At 38.5% G+C, this 20,207-nt stretch overlaps 1 protein-coding gene across 1 annotated transcript in view; it reads left to right on the top strand.

Moving 5' to 3' along the window:
- The window catches only part of KATNA1 (katanin catalytic subunit A1), a 35,454-nt gene that overhangs the window by 12,088 nt on the left and 3,159 nt on the right, over positions 1-20,207 (top strand). Inside the window, exons 4-7 of the mRNA XM_067701797.1 lie at positions 1,374-1,554; positions 13,050-13,171; positions 14,814-14,919; positions 16,129-16,287. Of these exons, the coding sequence (XP_067557898.1) occupies positions 1,374-1,554; positions 13,050-13,171; positions 14,814-14,919; positions 16,129-16,287 (568 nt within the window). The remainder of the gene's footprint in view (positions 1-1,373; positions 1,555-13,049; positions 13,172-14,813; positions 14,920-16,128; positions 16,288-20,207) is intronic.

Here is a 20,207-nt window from a genome sequence, read left to right on the forward strand (position 1 = left end):
ATACTTTATTATAATTCAGTGTCTATTTTATATTATTTTTCTTAAGAGGAAAAATAAATATATATTTTAAAGCAGAATCCCTAATTGGCTATCCAAGTTTCTAAATCCAAAATTGAACCCTCATCATTCCTTTCACATATATATTGGTTTGGCTTTATCATCCTCCCAAATTCTCATTTTCAACCTTTCACATCTAAGAGTATCTTTTTTCATAGTGTCTCTTAGATTTTTATCATTACTCCTTGAGCTAGGCCCTCATCTCATGCCTTGATAACATCTCCCTGCTTTTTCTGTTTCCTTCATCAGTGTATCTTATTATTAGACTGATCTTTCTAAAACCTTTTCAGTGGCCGCCAGCTAAAAACCAAGCCTCTTGAACTGGCAGTGTTTAGATCTACTTACTGAACCACCTTATCTGTTCAGTATCATGTTTTAATGTTTACCATTGTCTTCACAGTTAGTAACTTTATAACCTTTACGTAGATTAAGCTCATCTTGCTTTCTTTGCTTTTCTTCGCTGATTTTCTTGTCTGCAATTGTACCATCTTGTTTAGGTCAGCTTCTGTGTTTCCAGGTCCAATTTACTTTGTCTTTAAGAGGCCACTCCCATTGCCACAGTACTAGATCTCTTTCACACTTTCTAGTATACTTGCCTAGTCTTATGTATCTTCTTCTTTCTTAACTATACTTGAGGTATTTGAGGATAGGACTCCCCTGCCTTTTTTTATTGCTTATTTTACTGGCCCCAACCAAGTCTAGAAGTGTAGTAGGAGCCTAATAAGTATTTGAGAGGTCTAAATCCTGCCACAGAAATAAAGATGAAGTGATCTACATAGAGGTAAAGCACTGTACATGAGTTCTTGTAACTGTCCATAGCCAGTGCTTATGTCAGGTTTTTTTAATGGGAAAATGATTAAATTTTATTAATTAAAACAGAACTGTGATACATTCTAAATAAAATGGTACCAAATTGCACATATATCAGTACATAAGTGTGAAGTCTACACCTGTGCTTTGTTCTTGCTTTTTCGATAAAACTCCCTTCTCTGATTATTGTTCTCTTTTCAGTTTCCAAGAATCAGACTAATTTTTCATCTAATCCGATATACAATAGCTATTTCCTTTTAAAAGAGAGGTGATGATCAGTTGACTTCTATTATTTCTACCATAAAACCATAGTGCACCACAGACAGCTATGCCCAGTTTAAATGCTAGACCTTAGATTTCAGTGACCTCAAGTTTGTTTTATCTTGTGTTCAGTTATGCCTTTGCTTCTTTAGTTCATAAACTAACTTACACACTATGTGTGTTCATCTATATATGGACCAACTCCAAGAGTTGAGTATGATTTTCATGATCTTGTATTTGATTAGACCCTCACCAGGACCTAGAAAACGCCAGTCGTCTCAGTACAGTGACCCTAAACCACAGGGTAACCGTTCAAGTACAACTGTCAGAGTTCACCGTCCATCCGCACACAGTGTTCACAATGACAGAGGGAAAGCTGTTCGTTGTCGGGAAAAGAAAGAACAGAATAAAGGAAGAGAGGAAAAGGTAAATGTTACTGATATTCATAAATGAAAAAGTTATTTATTAACCTTAAAAATGAAGACTGTACAAATTTTAGTAATTTTTAGTAATTAAATCTGCTACTATAATAAAACCATAGTCACACTCCACCTAGGCTAGGATTTTTCCTACTCACTATTCAACAAATAATTTTGTTTTTTTTGTTTGTTTTGTTGTTGTTGTTGTTTTGCGGTACGTGGGCCTCTCACTGCTGTGGCCTCTCCCGTTGCGGAGCACAGGCTCCGGACGCGCAGGCTCAGCGGCCATGGCTCATGGGCCCAGCCGCTCTGCGGCATGTGGGATCTTCCCGGACCGGGGCACAAACCCATGTCCCCTGCATCGGCAGGAGGACTCTCAACCACTGCACCACCAGGGAAGCCCTATTTTGGTTGTTTTTTGTAACTTTCTATCTTGATACAATTTCAGACTTGCAAACAAGTTACAAGAATGGTATAAAGAACTTCCAGTGTGGTCAATTGGGAGATTGAAATTGACATGTATACACCGATGTGTATAAAATGGATGACTAATAAGAACCTGCTGTATAAAAAAATAAATAAAAGAAAAAAAAAAGAACTTCCATATATTCTTTCCCCAGTTTTACCAGTTATTAATATTATGTCCCTTTTGCTTTATCATTTACTCTCTGTATATACTTTATTTTTCCTGAAGCATTGAGAGTAAGTTGTAGAAATGAAATCATGCCCTTTTACCCTTAGATGTTTTAGAGTCAATTTCCTAAATACTAGGACATTGTTTCACATGAAAACAATGTAGTGATCAAAATTCATAAATTTTGCATTGATACGGTACTGTTATCTAATACATAGACCTTTATAAAATTTTGCCAGTTATCCCAATAATGTCATTTATAGCTCCCCCTGCCCCCTGTGCCAGGACCCAATATAGAAGCATACATTGCATTTGGTTGTCATGTTTCTTTAGTCTCTTTTATCTTTTTTTATTTTATTTTTTTAATTTATTTATTTTTGGCTGCATTGGGTCTTCGTTGTTGCATGAGGGTTTTCTCTAGTTGCAGTGAGCAGGAGCTACTCTTCGTTGCAGTGTGCAGGCTTCTCATTGCGGTGGCTTCTCTTGTTGTGGAGCACGGGCTCTACGTGCAGGCTCGGTAGTTGTGGCATGCGGGCTCAATAGTTGTGGCTCGCGGGCTCTAGAGCGCAGGCTTAGTAGTTGTGACGCACGGGCTTAGTTGCTCAGCAGCATGTGGGATCTTCCTGGACTGGGGCTCGAACCTGTGTCCCCTGCATTGGCAGGCGGATTCTTACCACTGTGCCACCAGGGAAGCCCTCTTTAGTCTCTTTTAATGTGAACATTTCCTCTGCCTTTATCTTTTTTGGCCTGACTTTTTTAAGAGTTATTTTGTAGAATGTTCCTCGGTTTGGATTTGCCTGATGTTTCCTCATGATTAGATTTAAGGTTGTGCATTTTTGGCAGGAATACCACTGAAGTGAAGTTTTGTTCTTCTCAGCGTATCATATAAGGAGGCACAGGATGTTTATTTGTTCTGTTACTTGTGATAAATTGGATCACTTGGTTAGGGTGGTGCCTGCCAAGTCCCTCCACTATACAGTTACTCTTTTTCCCTTTATAGTAGTTTGTGGGGAGATACTTTGAGGTTATATAAATATTGTATTTCTCATTAAAGTTTCAGTTACTTGCTTTAGCATCCAGTGATTCTTGCCTGAAGCAGTTATTCCTCTGATAATTGAAAAATCATTTTCTAATGCTATTATCTCTTCTACATTAATTACTTGACATTGAACTGTAAGAAAAAAACTCTATCTCTTCCCCTTTATTTAATTTTATCAGTATGGACTGGTGGACTCTTATTTTATTCAGTGAATTAAAATCTATTACTATCTTTTTGATGCTTAAATTGTCCAAGAGTTGAGGAGTGGGAGACCCTTGAAGCTGGGTCTTAAGTCTTTTTGACACATACTCACCATTCTCTGAGCATTTCCTCATTTTCTGGCAAAATAGGATGTTCCAGGCTCTTCGTGTATTTACCCCATTTCTCCAGGAAACCCTGGTTCCTATTAGTGAGGAATGAGATTTATAAACCAAGATTTCAGTACCAATTATTATTTGAGGGCCTGTGCTCTCTTACAGTAAGAAATATATGGGACTCTGAGAACCTAGTTTCTGTCCCCTCTACTTCCACCTCCCCAGTCCCTTGCCCCAGGCACATACCTAGTCTATGAAATGGTAAAGTACAGGCTCACTTATTGGCTTGTTGTACCAAAAGGACCCCTCCACACCACCTGGGCAAAGTGAAAACTGGGTTAAGCAAATGTAAAGCCCCCAGTGCTGCCCATTCAGTCCTTTTCAAAACATCATATCATGGGCTTCCCTGGTGGCGCAGTGGTTGAGAGTCCGCCTGCCGATGCAGGGGACACGGGTTCGTGCCCTGGTCCAGGAATATCCCACATGCCGCAGAGCAGCTGGGCCCGTGAGCCATGGCCGCTGAGCCTGCGCGTCCGGAGCCTGTGCTCCACAACGGGAGAGGCCACAACAGTGAGAGGCCCGTGTACCGCAAAAAAAAAAAAAAAAAAAACCATCATATCAGCCCGTACTTCAAGATCTTTTTCCTAAATTTGCAATCTAACTTTGTAATTCTGCTTGAGAACCTCATCCAGTAACCAGCCAAGCCACACCTTTAAATATAACCTTCCTTGTTGGTATAGATACAGATGTGCTTTTAGCTCTTGATTTTGTGTCATCACCTTTATTCCCCGTCCTCCCCATTTCTGGAGGTCATTTGCCCTTGTACATCTGGATAGTCAGTTCCCTTGAGTCCCTCTCACCATCGTTCCATAGTCCTGTATTTCTGTACTTTCAGCAACAGCAGTGCTATTGTAGTTCCTGAAACAAGGAAGGGTATGCGGAAGGTGGCTAATGCCTCTGGCCTTAGGCAGTATTATCAATACGAAGGTTGCCCTTGCCTATCATCTAGGGTGTGGGTTGTAACCCTTTTAACCATCTGTGGTTTGTAGAGCTCAATGTCCTATACCTTTTTCACTTTATATCTATACTTTTATACCCTGAGAAATGATGTGTAGAACCTGAGGTACTATAATCAGCAAATCAGTTGTATAAATTAAATTGAATTAATATGATTTGCTTGTTAAAACAGGAAGATATAAAGCTTTTCAAAAATATAGCATGGTGATTAAGAGTATGGGCTTTGGAATCATGTAGACTTGTATTTCAGCACCATCCCTGCTGTTTCTGGATGTATTACCATAAGCTACTTGGGCTTTCTAAATTTTATCCCCTCATATATAAAATTACTTTAACGCCTGTCTTATAGAGTTTTTGTAGGATAAATAAAATAACTTTTTTAAAAAAAATTTATTTTATTTATTTTTGGTTGCGTTGGGTCTTCGTTGCTGTACACGGGCTTTCTCTAGTTGCGTTGAGTGGGGGCTGCTCTTCGTTGTGGTGCGCGGGCTTCCTCATTGCGGTGACTTCTCTTGTTGTGGAGCATGGGCTGTAGGCACACGGGCTCAGTAGTTGTGGCTCGTGGGCTCTAGAGCACAGGCTCAGTAGTTGTGGCGCATGGGCTTAGTTGCTCCGCGGCATGTGGGATCTTCCTGGCCCAGGGCTCGAACCCACGTCCCCGGAATTGGCAGGCGGATTCTTAACCACTGCGCCGCCAGGGAAGCCCCAAGATAACTTTTTTTTCTACCTAGTGTGTGCTCAATAAATGTTAGCTATTATTTCCCAAACATTCCAGGTAACTGAGATTTTTGTTACATATGCTATTGACTTGAACAGTTTCACCATTGCATTTTTTAAAATTTTAATGAAATATCTTAGAGGTTGATGACTACATTCAAAATGCTCTTTAATTTATCTAAATGCAAAAGTAGAATTATTAGGTTAAAAGTAGGATAAAAATAAATTCCCCAGAAGGAGGCTCACTTTGAAAAAAAGTTCTTATTTACCAATGGAAGTATTTTAGCCTTCAGTTTAAAACAAATAGTGTTTCTATCACCCTTTGATTCTCTACTGTTTCAAGAATAGGGCAAGAGGACAAAGTATAATAAATAAACATAAAATCAGCTACATTAAGAGGAGGTCTTAGGGGCTTCCCTGGTGGCGCAGTGGTTGAGAGTCCGCCTGCCGATGCAGGGGACACGGGTTCGTGCCCCGGTCCGGGAAGATCCCACGTGCCGCGGAGCGGCTAGGCCTGTGAGCCATGGCCGCTGAGCCTGCGCGTCCGGAGCCTGTGCTCCGCAACGGGAGAGGCCAGAACAGTGAGAGGCCCGCGTACTGCAAAAAAAAAAGAGGAGATCTTATCTGTGTCTTTGCTGAGTGTAGACATGAGTTACGTGCTAAAATCCTCAGGACTTGACAGCCAAAGAACAAGTGTATAGAATAGATTTTCTTCCCAAATCAGCCAGTGTGTCTTTGTTGGTAATATATGCCCAGTGTTGAGAAACTTACATTTGGGGAGATCAGAATAATATATTTCAAACAATTATAGAACAATTAGATGTTAAACTGGTGGTAGCTAGTGACTAAAAATAGCAGAATTCTTAGAAGGAGTTGGTAGTAGTGAGAAAGCTTCATGGAAGAGATAAAGCCATTAAGTCATACAGAATGAATAATTTTTTTTTTCCTATTTAAAACCTTTTGTTACCTATTCACTTAGAAAATCAGAAAATAGAGCAAATGAAAAAAGAAAACTCAGACTCACATTCTTACCCACCCAGAGTTCTGTTAATCTCATGGTATATGCTTTTAATGCTTTTCTATTGCGTGATTTTTTTTTTTTTACCGTAACTGGAATCATAAAATAGCCTGTTCTTTTTGATTATCAATGTATCCTAACAGTCTTTCTATGTTGAGTTGGTCTATTCCTCTAAATAGTAGCTGTACAAATGACTAAAGAAAAGGAAATAAGAGCACAGAAACAAGTGTCTTCAGTAAAATGTCTCTCTTAAGTCTATTGCCCATTATGCAAATGAGTGTTTTTTTAGTCTTGAGTTTTGAGAGCTCTTTATATAGTCTAGAGACTAGTCCTTTGTCAGTTATGTATTTTGCAGATAGTTTCTTTAAGTGTGTAGCTTGTCTTTTCATTGTTTTAGCAGGATCTTTCACAAGGCAAAAGATTTTAATTTTGGTAAAGTCCAACATTTCCTTTTTATAAATTATGCTTTTGGTGTCAAGTTTGTAATTCTTTGCCTAGCCCTAGATCCCAAAATTTTTTAATTTTTTTCTTAAAAGTTTTATAATTTTATGTTTTACATCTAAGTCCATGATCTGTTTTGAGTTGATTTTTGTGTAACGTGTGAGACTTAGGTCAAGGTTCATTTTTTGCCTATACATGTTCAATTGCTCCAGCACCTTTTGTTGAAAAGGATTTGTTATAGCACAGAGAACTACATTCAATATCCTGTAATAAACTATATGGAAAAAATATGAAAAAGAATATACATGTATATATATATATATATATATATATATATAACTGAGTCACTGTACTGTACAGCAGAAATTAATACAACATTGTAAATATACTTCAATAAAATAAATTTTTTACACCTTGGTCAAAAATTATTTGGGCATATTTGTGTGGGTCTGTCTATGGGCTCTCTATTACATTTCATTGATACATGTATCTGTCTCTCAACCAATACTCCACACAGTCTTGGTTACTATAGTTATATACTGTGTTATGTACATAGTAAGCTTGAAATTGAGTAGACTAATTCATCCCATTTTATTCTTCCTTTTCAAAGTTATTTTAGCTATTCTAGTTCCTTTTTTTTCATGTAAATTTTGGAATCAGCTTTTCTACATCTACAAAGAATGTTGCTGATATTCTGATAGGAATTATGTTAAACCTATGTATCAGTTTGGGGGAAATTAAGATCTTTGTTACATTGAGTCTTCCAATCCATGAACATGTTATCTCCTTTAGATCTTTGATTTCTTTCATCAGCATTGTGTAGTTTTCAGCATACAGGTCTTGCATATATTTTGTTAGATTTTAAACCTAAGTATTTCACTTTTCTAAGTGATTGTATCAGTGGTATTGTATTTTTTGTTTCAGTATCCACATATTTATTGCTAGTATATAGAAATACAAGTGACTTAAAAAATTCTTTTAGGGCTTCCCTGGTGGCGCAGTGGTTGAGAGTCCGCCTGCCGATGCAGGGGATGCGGGTTTGTGCCCCGGTCTGGGAAGATCCCACATGCCACGGAGTGGCTGGGCCCGTGAGCCATGGCCGCTGAGCCTGCATGTCTGGAGCACTCCGCAAAAAGCCCACAACAGTAAGAGGCCCGCGTACCGCAAAAAAAAAAAAGAAAAAAAAATTCTTTTAAATTGTGGTTTAAATATGTATAACGTAAAATTTACCATTTTAGCCATTTTTAAGTATGCATTTCTTTCCATTTTTTTTTTTTTTTTTTTGCGGTATGCGGGCCTCTCACTGTTGTGGCCTCTCCCGTTGCGGAGCACAGGCTCTGGACTCACAGGCTCAGCAGCCATGGCTCACGGGCCCAGCCGCTCCACAGCATGTGGGATCTTCCTGGACCGGGGCACGAAACCGTGTCCTCTGCATCGGCAGGTGGACTCTCAACCACTGCGCCACCAGGGAAGCCCTAAGTATGCATTTCTTAAAGTGCAATTGAGTACATTCACATTGCTGTGGAACTATCACCACCATACATCCACAGAACGTTTTTAATTTTGCAAAACTGAAACTCTGTGCCCGTTAAACAATAACTCCCTGATAAGGAAAACTCTCTTTTTCTTTCTGCTTGCTACTTGCAAAACACTTCTGTACTCCAAATGTGTAGGATTTTTTTTCCACATCAAGCAATTCTTTGACACCAGTTGTGTGTCCTACAGTCTAACTCAACTGGCATCAGATCCACAGGTTAAGAGTTCAGTTGCACAGGGTGCCTCCACATCACATGCCAGTTGCAAGTCCAGCTTGTCACCTGTGCTTCTGACCAACTGGTATAAATCAGAGGTTACCAAAACAACCCCCTTGGGTTTGATAATTTGTTAGAGCAGCTCACAGAACTCAGGAAAACAGTTTTCTTACTAGATTTACCAGTTTATTACAAAGGATGCAATTCAGCAACAGCTAGATGGAAGAGAAGCCCAGGGCAAGGTACGTGGGAAGGGACGCAGAGCTTCCATGCCTTCTCCAGATACGCCACCCTCCTAGCACCTCCGCATGTTCACCATACCCTATCCTTTTGGGGTTTTATGGAGGCTTCATTACATGGATATGATGGATTAAATAATTGGCCATTGGTGATTCATTGAACCTCCAACCTCTCTTTCTCCCCAGAGGTTGTATGGTAGCACTGTAAGTTCCAACCCTCTAATCACAAGTTTGGTTCCCCTGACAACAGTCCCCATCCTGTGATTAACTAGGGGCTTTCCAAAAATCACCTCATTAACGTAAACTCAGGTTGAGTTGAAGGGGCTTGTTATGAGTATCAAAAAACACCTCTTTCACCTTTACTGCTCTGGATCTATTTCAGGAGCTGGGAACAAAAACTGCATATTATAACAAAAGATGCTTCCATTGCTCTTATCAGTTAGGAAATCATAAGGGTTTTAGGAGTTATATGCCAGGAATAGGACTAAAACTAAGTATGTATTTCTCGTTATAAATCATAATATTGCATTCCCTGTTCCTTCCCCCTGCCCACAGGCCCTGGCAACCACTATTCTACTTTCTGTCTCTATGAGTTTGATTCCTCTAAGTACATCACATGAGTGGAATCATACAGTATTTGTTCTTTTGTGACTGGCTTTTCCTACTTAGCATAATGTCTTCAGGGTTCATCCATTTGATAGCATGTGTCAGAATGTCATTCCTTTTTAAGGCTCATATTCCATTGCATGTATATACCATATTTTGTTTATCCAGTCATCCATCAAAGGACACTTCGGTTGCTTCCACCTTTTGGCTATTGTAAATAATGCTTCTATGTCACGGGTATATATATGTCTCTTCAAGACCCTGCTTTCAAGTCTTTTGGAGAGATATATATATATATATATATATATATATATATTCATATACAGAAGTATTCGTGTATAATTCTGTTTTTAATTTTTTGAGGAATCACCAAACGTTTCCACAGTGGCTGCATCATTTCACATTTCTACTAACAGTGCACAATGTTCCAATTTCTCCACATCTTTGCCAACACTTGTTATTTTCTTTTTTAAAAAAATAAATTTATTTATTTATTTATTTATTTATTTATGGCTACGTTGGGTCTTCGTTGCTGTGCGCGGGCTTTCTCTAGTTGCAGTGAGCAGGGGTTACTCTTCGTTGTGGTGTGCGGGCTTCTCATTGCAGTGGCTTCTCTTATTGCGGAGCATGGGCTCTAGGCGCGCGGGCTTCAGTAGTTGTGGCACGTGGGCTCAGTATTTGTGGCACGTGGGCTCAGTATTTGTGGCTCGTGGGCTCTAGAGTGCAGGCTCAGTTGCCCCATGGCATGTGGGATCTTCCCAGACCAGGGGTTGAATCCGTGTCTCCTGCATTGGCAGGCAGACTCTTAACCCACCAGGGAAGTCCCTGCCAACACTTGTTATTTTCTGTGTGTGGTTTTTTTAGTTAGTTAGTTTGTTCTAGTTTTGTAATAGTTTTGTAATAGCCATCCAAATGGTGTGAACTAGTATCTCACTGAGGTTTTGATTTGCATTTCCCTAATGATAAAATTGACTTTTTACGTATATTTAGTATCCTGCCACCTTGCTGAAGTCATTTATTAATTCTAGGAGAATTTTTGTAGATTCCTTGGAATTCTCTGGGTAAACATCATGCCATCTGAAATAGAACAGTTTTATTTCTTCCTTTTGGATTTGTATGTGTATATGTCCTTTTCTTGCTCTGTTACACTGGCTACAACTTCTAGCACTATGTTGAATAAGTGTGATGAAAGTGGACATCCTGATCTTAGTGGGGAAAGCATTCAGTGTTTCATCATTAAATATAATGTTAGCTGTAGAATTTTTTTTTTTTTTTTTTGGTACGCGGACCTCTCACTGCTGTGGCCTCTCCCGTTGCGGAGCACAGGCTCCAGATGCGCAGGCTCAGCGGCCATGGCTCACGGGCCCAGCCGCTCCGCGGCATGTGGGATCTTCCCGGACCGGGGCACGAACCCGCGTGCCCTGCATCGGCAGGTGGACTCTCAACCACTGCGCCACCAGGGAAGCCCGCTGAAGAATTTTTGTGTGTGCTTCTTACCAAGTTGAAGAAATTCATCTTTACCACGAATGGATGTTGAGTTCTGTCACGTGCTTTTTGGCATCTGTTGCATGATCATGTAGTTTTCCTTCTTTGCCTGTTAATATGTGGATTATATTGATTTATTTATTGTTTGAATTTTGAACTAGCCTTGCATCCTTGGAATAAACCTCACTTGGTCATGGTATATAATTCTCTTTATATCTTACTGAATTCTATTTGGTAATATTTTGTTAAGGATTTTTGCATTTATGAGGGATATTGGTCTATAATCTTTTTGTTTTGTTTTTTAATTCTCTTTGATTTTGGTATCACAGTAATAGTAACTTCATAAAATGAATTGAAAAATGTTCATTCTTCTGGAAGAGATTGTGTAGAATTGGTAGTTCTTGTTTAAATGTTTGATAAAATTTTCCAATGAAACCATCTGGGCTTGGATATCTTTTTTGGAAGTTTTTAAATTATGAATTCAATTTCCCTAGAAGTTGAAGGGCTGTTTAAATGATCTTTTTCATAATAGTTGAGTTGTAGTAGTTTGTGTTTTTCAAATAGTGATCCATTTTGTCGAAGTTGTCAAATTTATGTCAAATTTATTTTGAGCACCAAAAAGGAGTCTACATTCTTTTTAACCTCTACTGCTTTCTTTTACCTCCTGGTAGTTGTTAGTATTTTCCCCTAGAAATGTCAAAATTTGAAATTCCTTAGCTCCCCTTGGCCGACCTATTATAGAATTGTTTCTCCTTTCTGCCTGTCTGAAATTTGTTTTGCTTTGTCTGCAAACATTCCCTCAGCACTGTGTTCTATGGGAGAAAATAAGGTGAGAACTGCTGATAAAGTGCCTTATATTTGTGTTTCCCTGGGCTTGCAGTTTAAGTTTCTAATAGGAACAGTGTCTTCTTTCTATCCCCCGTAGCTGCTCGTACAGAATAGATTAGTATCTGTGAATGAATAACAACTTCATAAATACTTAGAAGAAAAGATAACCTCCTCTTTTAAATGTTATACAACACCTCCCTTGAATCTTTAATGTTCCTATTGGATACTAAATATGTAAATTGTGAGACAGGCACTTATTTGGTCATCTAGTGTAAGACTTTGAACGTCATAAATATTGGTTAAGTCTAGACATTAGTACTGACTTTAGACAGCACCAGTGACAAAGAAGTCATCATGTTATGGGCAAAAAAATGTTATGGATTTTGGAGATGGGGGTAACAATCCTAGTACAAGACCAAGTAAATGATTATTTACACCAATATAAAGTTTCATAAATTTTCTTGGCTTATAAAATTCACGACTGTCTCAGCAGTTTTTTCATAGCACCTCTAGGACAAAAAGAATACCCATCCATTTGAAATTTGGTTAAAACAACTCTTTATGTCCCAACAACACCTTTTGGACACTGTACAGTTTCTCAGACCTTGGAGTCACAGTGGACATTCCACTGTCATTCCTCTTCCACATTGATTTTTCCCGGTATATGTTTTATCACAGCAACTGCCAAAAATCCAGCCTCACAAAAAATACGGGATTATTGAAAGGAATGCAGCAGTCTTCACGGAGAAACTGAACTACCTCGAGCCGGTAGTTCACCCAATGTTCAAACAGGTGTTTTTGTATTTCCCTCAAAAATCTGAAAAATCCTGCAGCGCCCTGTGAGTTCACTGTTGTGCCTTGGAGTGCTTTAGTGTGCATCTTGCGGCCCTAATGACTGTCATCACAGAGGGTGGGAGGGAAAATCTCTCCGAAGGACTGAGGTGTCTTTTGGAGGGATGTGGGAATAGTGAAAAGGGATGTTTTGGGAGCATCAATGGGGACTGAGTACATGTTAAAGATTGACCCATAATCTTAGCTAAATAAACCATCTGTCTATAACCTTATCTCTTCTAAAGTTTTGAGATAAATGCCATACATATCTAATATTCACTAGGGACTACAGTTTATCTCAATATTAATTTTTACTATTGTCAGTTCATATGCATAATATTTTTATTTTTCTTTAATACCGTTGTCATACTTTTTATGTAAAAATAAAAATTCTGTATGAAACTCTGATGTTGATGTAGAAGGATGACTTGTAGTCTTTGATTCTGTCCTTATTACTTGGTACTATTACATTAGCTTTTTAAAAAATGTCACCTAAGTCCAATCTTTGTTTCTGACTCATAGAAACAAAATATAATTTTTGAGTCAATCAAAAGCTCTTGTTTTTTCTCTCTGTTTGTGTAGAACAAATCACCTGCTGCAGTTACAGAACCAGAGACAAATAAATTTGATAGTACTGGATACGATAAGGACTTAGTAGAAGCTTTGGAAAGAGATATAATTTCTCAGAATCCCAATGTTCGATGGTAAGTTATATCACAACAAAATAATAGGGTGTTGCTTTTTGGAACAGAAAATGGAACAAATGTGGGCATGTACTGAAGATCAGTCCTTGAGGATAGAACCTGAGGACATACAATGTGAGCATGACACGTAATGAAAAACTTGACTTTGGTTCAGGCTGTACCAGTTTTTGTCTGAGATTTTTTAATTTAATGAAATAATAATAAAATTCTTATTAAATTAAAAATTCTACATACAGAATGGGAACAAGATCACAGAAGTTACATCTTTTGGGGACATTCTCCAGTGGTAAAATGGCAGTGATTCTATGCGTGTGTATTGCTTGTTATCTTTAGGTTTATACAATATATGTTGCTTTTATATCCTATTAGAGCAGTGGTTCTCAACTTTATTCCTGTTATATCTAAGGGATAAGTTAGGAGTTTGGGATTAACATACACACACTGCTATATATAAAATAGGTAACCAACAAGGACCTACTATATAGCATAGGGAACTATACTTAATATTTTGTAATAACCTAAAGGGAAAAGAATCCCTTTGGAATAACCTAAGGGAAAAGACTGAAAAAAAAAATAGATATAGTTGTATGTCTAACTGAATCACCCTGCTGTACACCTGAAACTAATACAAAAGTGTAAATCAACTATACTTCAATTAAAAAAATAAATATTATATCTAATCAAAGAACTGTAATTTATCACAGTGAGTTATAAATCTCCCTTTCCCACAAAGTTAGGTACATTCTGTTATACGTTTTTTGTTAAAACTTTAATTATTTTTAGGTATAGTTTTGAGGGGTATTTTCAAATATATTATCATGTCATATATCATAATATATTATCATGCCACGTGTACCGGTTGTTGTAGTAGTAGTTGTGTTCTAGTGGTTGGAGATGACTTCACGGCAATCTCTATGATACTCTTTATTTATTTTTTATTTTTTTATTTTTAATTTTTTTTCTATGATACTCTTTAATCTTGGTGTCTATCTCTTGATAGGGTTGGGGGCAAAACAGCAGTTTTGCAAGCTGTATCTGCTTTATGCCCTTTTTATTCTTTATGGGTTTTTTTAATGGGCTCATTATTTCTAAATCATGGAATTTATGGAATGAGCATTTTAAGAGCAGAACTTTAAAATGAAATGGCATAATACTTAAATTGTAGGCCTATAGACCTGTGTTCTCATTCACCAAGCTGAAAATCATTACTCCCAAGAATTGAAGATTCAGGGACTTCCCTGGTGGTCCAGTGGGTAAGACTCTGCGCTCCTAATGCAGGGGGCTCGAGTTCGATCCCTGGTCAGGGAACCGGATCCCACACACTACAACTGAAGATTCCCCACACGGCAACGAAGATCCCACGTGCCGCAACTAAGACCTGATGCGGCCAAATAAATAAATATTTTAAAAAATTAAAGAAGAATCGAAGATTCAGATTGTGCTCTTTCTATATACTGGTTGGTGTGGCAGGCCTCGTCACAGCGTGTTAGTTCACTAGTGCCTAGGAAGAAGCTTAGCATTCTGTCAGCAACGTAAAATCATGTGCTTTCAGTGATTCTCAAGAATGACTACATAGAGTTAGGTTGTTGTAGTTAGTTTATCAACAACTACAAGGTTGTTGATAAAATATCTTCTCTTTCAGGGATGATATTGCTGATTTAGTAGAAGCTAAAAAGTTGCTTAAGGAAGCTGTGGTGTTACCAATGTGGATGCCAGAATTCTTCAAAGGCATTAGGAGACCATGGAAAGTAAGTGTATTACTGTAACGGCATTGTCAAAGCAAATGGCAAGTGCATTGCTATAGAAAGCCAGTATTTATCTGTGTTGGGGGAAGTGGGAGGAGAAAATAGAGCAGGTAAAGAAAATTATTTTAAACTATGTTGTGTTATTCAGAACTTTGTTTAGACCAAGAGCTACTGCAAGGTTTCCAGAATAAGAAATAGGTACAGGACTTCCCTGGTGGCACAGCGGTTAAGACTCCACCTGCCAATGCAGGGGACACGGGTTCGAGCCCTGGTCCAAGAAGGTCCCACTTGCTGCGGAGCAGCTAAGCCCATGTGCCACAACTACTGAGCCCACTATGGAAGCCTGCGCACCTAGAGCCCGTGCTCTGCAACAAGAGAAGCCACCACAAATGAGAAGCACGCGCACTGCAACGAAGAGTAGCCCCTGCTCACTGCAACTAGAGAAAGCCCATGCACAGCAACGAAGACCCAATGCAGCATAAATAAATGAATGAATGAATGAATGAATGAATAAATAAATTTACTAAAAAAAAGGAATAGGTACAATGTGAATATTTGGAAAGTTGGACACATAGCAGATATATAATGAGCTTACATTCGCAAATATGAACAGGTCACCTAATGCAAAAATACTCCATTTTACGTGTTGTGTTGCAGAACTTACATCTATATTTCTTGGAATTGTTCTTAAGAAACTAATAAGATATATCTGTATCTAATGAGTACTTTTTAAAAGTCATGTGCTGATATGAAAAGAGACTGTCCAAAAAACTCTTGGATTTGGGAAATGTGCTAATGGCTAACTCTGTACTTATTTTTTAAAATTCTTGAAAGGTTAAGTGATAAGCAAGATACAAAATTATGGACATACAGCTATGTAAAAAAAAAAACTAATTTGAGCAAAAAGACTAGCAGGAAATATATCCAGATACTAATGGTACCTGTGTTAGGGTATGATATTATATCAGTACTATAATATTGATTATATTATTTCTCATCTCTTAGTTCCAATTTTTTAATAATGTGTAGTTCCCCTACTTTTGTAATGGAAAAAGTAAATTTGTGATAAAGTATCCTTCTGTTTATCTTTGTCTTTTACTTGTCTTAATATTATGTGTAAGTTGGTTGAAAATTGATCCTTAGTAACAGAATTCTTGTGAATTAGAACAATGGCACATAAATCCTTTGCTGATGCTATTATATTCCCAACAGGGAGTGTTGATGGTTGGCCCACCTGGCACAGGAAAGACCCTCCTTGCTAAAGCAGTAGCTACTGAATGCAAGACAACATTCTTCAATGTCTCTTCATCAACTCTGACTTCCAAATACAGAGGAGAGTCTGAGAAGCTTGTTCGTCTTCTGTTCGAAATGGTGAGTGCTTGAGCTAACTCTAATGATTCTTTACCTCTAGAAGGGGAGAAAGTGAGTTGTAACTACAGCATGTAGAATCGCTAGGCAGGATGCTTTTGTGCCCAGAGTGTGATTCCTGTGCTCTTGAAGGTAGAAAATTTTTATTCAATACTAACATGAATAACTTGCATTTCTCTTTGACTCCTTTTCTCTGGATGAAAGGCTGTCTCTGTTAGCTTATGGACATGCTCATGTTACGGGATCTGCATTACTGATCTGCTATAGGAATGTGAAATTATTACGGTTTTTAAATCAGGCTTAGTTATCGTAAATGCAGTATTAGAACAAAAATGAGAAAAGGTGAAAATCATAAGTAGATATGGAACTGAGATTACCTCCAATCTATTAACTATATCAAATACCCTGAGTTTAATGACCCAGTCTTTAGATTAAGTTCTTCGCTTCTTTGAGTTTCTTTTTCCTTCTTCCACTGCCACTCATCTGAGTATCAGTAGAAGAAATGTAATTCAACAAGTTCTGCTTGAGTGTTTAGGTTGAATTCAACAGCTTTTTAGACTTCAGACTTTGTTTCACTTACTGTTTCCGTCTTACCTCATTTAAGAAATTGTGTAGTTATATGCATGAGGACAGAGTTATGTTTATTATATAGATAGTGAAAAAGATTTACATTCCTGGTCGTGGTGGACAAAACCTTAGATGACCATGCTAATATTATACCAGATCTTCCTTCCTAGGCTGAGAATAAACAAACAAAACCCTCACAATTTCACGTTATCTGTTTTCTGTAAAGGCTTCTTCCTGTTTCGGTTCCCATTTTCTTTCTCCTTCAACTTTGATAATTCATAAGGCAGGATGTAAATTCTGACAAGTTCTTATGGATTATTAATAGTCCATCCCACAATAGGAATCTGATGGAGAACCTCTTAGATCCTTTTGAAAAATTAGCTTGCTATTTGCTTCAGGGGAAAAATTATATTGTCAGTATTCCAGAATAACTAGGCCTTTTAAAAATGTAAGCTAGGGGACTTCCCTGGTGGTCCAGTGGGTAAGACTCCACGCTCCCAGTGCCGGGGGCCCGGGTTCGATCCCTCGTCGGGGAACTAGATCCCCCATGCGTGCCACAACTAAGAAGTCTGCATGCCGCAACTGAGACCCGGAGCGGCCAAAATAAATATTTTAAAAATTTTATTTAAAAAAAAAGTAAGCTAAATAGGGTGAATGGGGACTTCCCTGATGGTCCAGTGGTTAAGACTCCACGCTCCCACTGCAGGGGGCACAGGTTCAAACTCTGGTTGGGGAACTAAGATATCCCGCATGCCAAAAAAGAAAAAAAAAAAAGTAAATAGGGTGAATGGCTAAGTGTGGCGTCTTTAGAGTCCGGTGGCCTGGGTTAAGACCCCACTTCTGTCACTTTCCTAGATGGCTAACTGTGGGAAAATTCCTCTCCTGTCCCTCAGTTGCTTTATCTATAAGAGGAGGACAGTAATTTAGGACCTACCTCTGTAATGTTTGGAGGGTGAAATCAGCCAATACATGTAAACTGCTTAATACAGAGCCTGACTCATAAGGACTCATAAATATTAACTGTTACTGTTTAAGAGTTATCTGAATTTTTTTTAATGTAGGGTTTTATATTAAGGAAAAAGGACTATTTTCTTCTATGAGGGAAAGCCTCTTACAAAGTAGTAATTTGCAATATTTTTGTATACTGCGGTTTATAAAGACATATCAAACAACTTATTTTTTACTGCTTCCCTGGTATTGCCCAGGAGAATCTTAACCATCTTTAAACAAGTCCTTGCTTATCTGGAGCGAGCTACTTTGAGTTGCCCACTTGAGCAGGGGCTCAGTCACAAACCAGTGCCTGCAGATGGGAGCTTCTGCCTTTCTGCATTTCGGTTAGGGCTCATTTGAAACCACCTTGATTTGCTTCTGTTCATATGGACTCTCTCGAGTAAAATTGTACTGCCTCTCATATTTTGGTTTTGACTGCTCTACAGATGACTGCCTCTCTCTTGAGTGCCCCTCCCCCTGGACCTCTCAAAGTGAGCATTCCTCAGGGCCTGTATTTTGAATAAGGCCACTTAAATATTATAAAAGTCTGTCCAGGGTTTTTCACATGACATGGTAACAAACACATATAAAAACTTAATTGTATAGTTTTTGTTGTATTGTCAGGAACTTTCATTTTCAAGTGTCAGAAACCTAATCAAGTGAACAACAATCTCAGTTGTTGCAGCAAAATTCCAGAGATTAATGTTTGGTCTCTTTTCAGTCACATGCGTATGCCTGGACCCTCCTGGGACTCCAGCAGAGTTGGCCTCTCTTGAAGTAATGGAATAAGAATGAGAGAGAGATGATTTACAAATGAGAAAGAGAGCTTCTCTTATCATAAGGAGCCATGCTGTGCAGGCAGAAACAATTGGTTTCCTCTCCAAGTCTCTCTACATTACTTTCTCAGGTCATCCGAAGCCAATTTTAAATGTGCCACATAGCCTCTGCTTTAAGTCAGACCTTTCTGCACACCCTCAGTATTTGGGAAGACTCAATCTAGTAATTTTTGCTTGAAATTTAATTTTTGTTGTTGGTTCTGTTGGTAGATGGTTGCTAGCTAGAATTTCAATTATAAATTTTCTTGCATGTTTGCTTTTTTCTTTCTTTCCCTCCATCCAGTTTATTTTTCTCCCTCTGTTTCTTGAAAAGAAAGTACAAAAATGTTTGTACACAGTACCTAAGATCCAAGTAAGGATACCTTATTAAAAATGTATTATTAGGGCTCTTGGTTAAGAATCTGCCTGCCAGTGCAGGGGACACGGGTTCGATCCCTGGTCCGGAAGGATCCCACATGCCACGGAGCAACTAAGCCCTTGCGCCACAACTACTGAGCCTGCACTCTAGAGCCTGCGAGCCACAACTACTGAGCCTGCATGCCACAACTAATGAAGGCTGTGTGCCTAGATCCCGTGCTCTGCAACAAGAGAAGCCACCACAATAAGCACGCACACTGCAACAAAGACCCAACGCAGCCAAAAATAAATAAATAAAATTTAAAATTATTATTATTATCTTACTATCCCTTTGGAGGCAGTAGATGACTTAGAATTCAAGTTTTTAACTAGAAAAGAAAGTGAGATTTAACTATTAGGATTTCCCAAGTGAACAGACTAAAACTAAATCTATACTTTGGAAGCACTGTGCTTTCAACACAATCGCCTCTTAGAGGATACTGAATTATAACCTCATGGTCCAAAGAATTGATGAACCCAGTACAATTGCGTGTTCAAATCTGTAATGTTCACTTGCCATTGTGGACTTGCATTTTACGTTCAAGCTTTCTTGTGCAGTGATTCTGTAAGTTTGGATATTTTGTTTAAAAAATGATTAACGATAAACATTAGTTACTATAATAAAATGCTTCTTATCAACTATACTCCAATTTTAAAAAAGTCTACTAAAAACAAAAAAAACAATAAGTAAATAAAATTAAATGCCTCTTCAGTCTCCTTAAGAAATGGGTGATACTATTGAGTCTTACACAGCTGTTTACTAGATAATACTTGACTAGATCTATTAGTTAAGGGATCAATCTTCCCTGTTCTTTGGTTTGGGGAAGAAATGCATTTAAGGTACAAAAATAAACTTGGGGGATATTATTCAGCCATAAAAAAGAATGAAGTGCTGAGACTTCCTGGTGGCTCAGTGGTTAAGAATCCACCTGCCAATGCAGGGGACACGGGTTTGATCCCTGGTCCGGGAAGATCCCACATGCCATGGAGCAACTAAGCCCGTGCGCCACAACTACTGAGCCTGCATGCCACAACTACTGAAGCCTGCGTGCCTAGAGCCCATGCTCTGCAACAAGAGAAGCGACTGCAATGAGAAGCCCGCACACCGCAACGAAGAATAGACCCCGCTGTCCG

This window comes from Pseudorca crassidens, chromosome 13 (genome assembly GCF_039906515.1).
Source record: "Pseudorca crassidens isolate mPseCra1 chromosome 13, mPseCra1.hap1, whole genome shotgun sequence".
NCBI lineage: Eukaryota > Metazoa > Chordata > Mammalia > Artiodactyla > Delphinidae > Pseudorca > Pseudorca crassidens.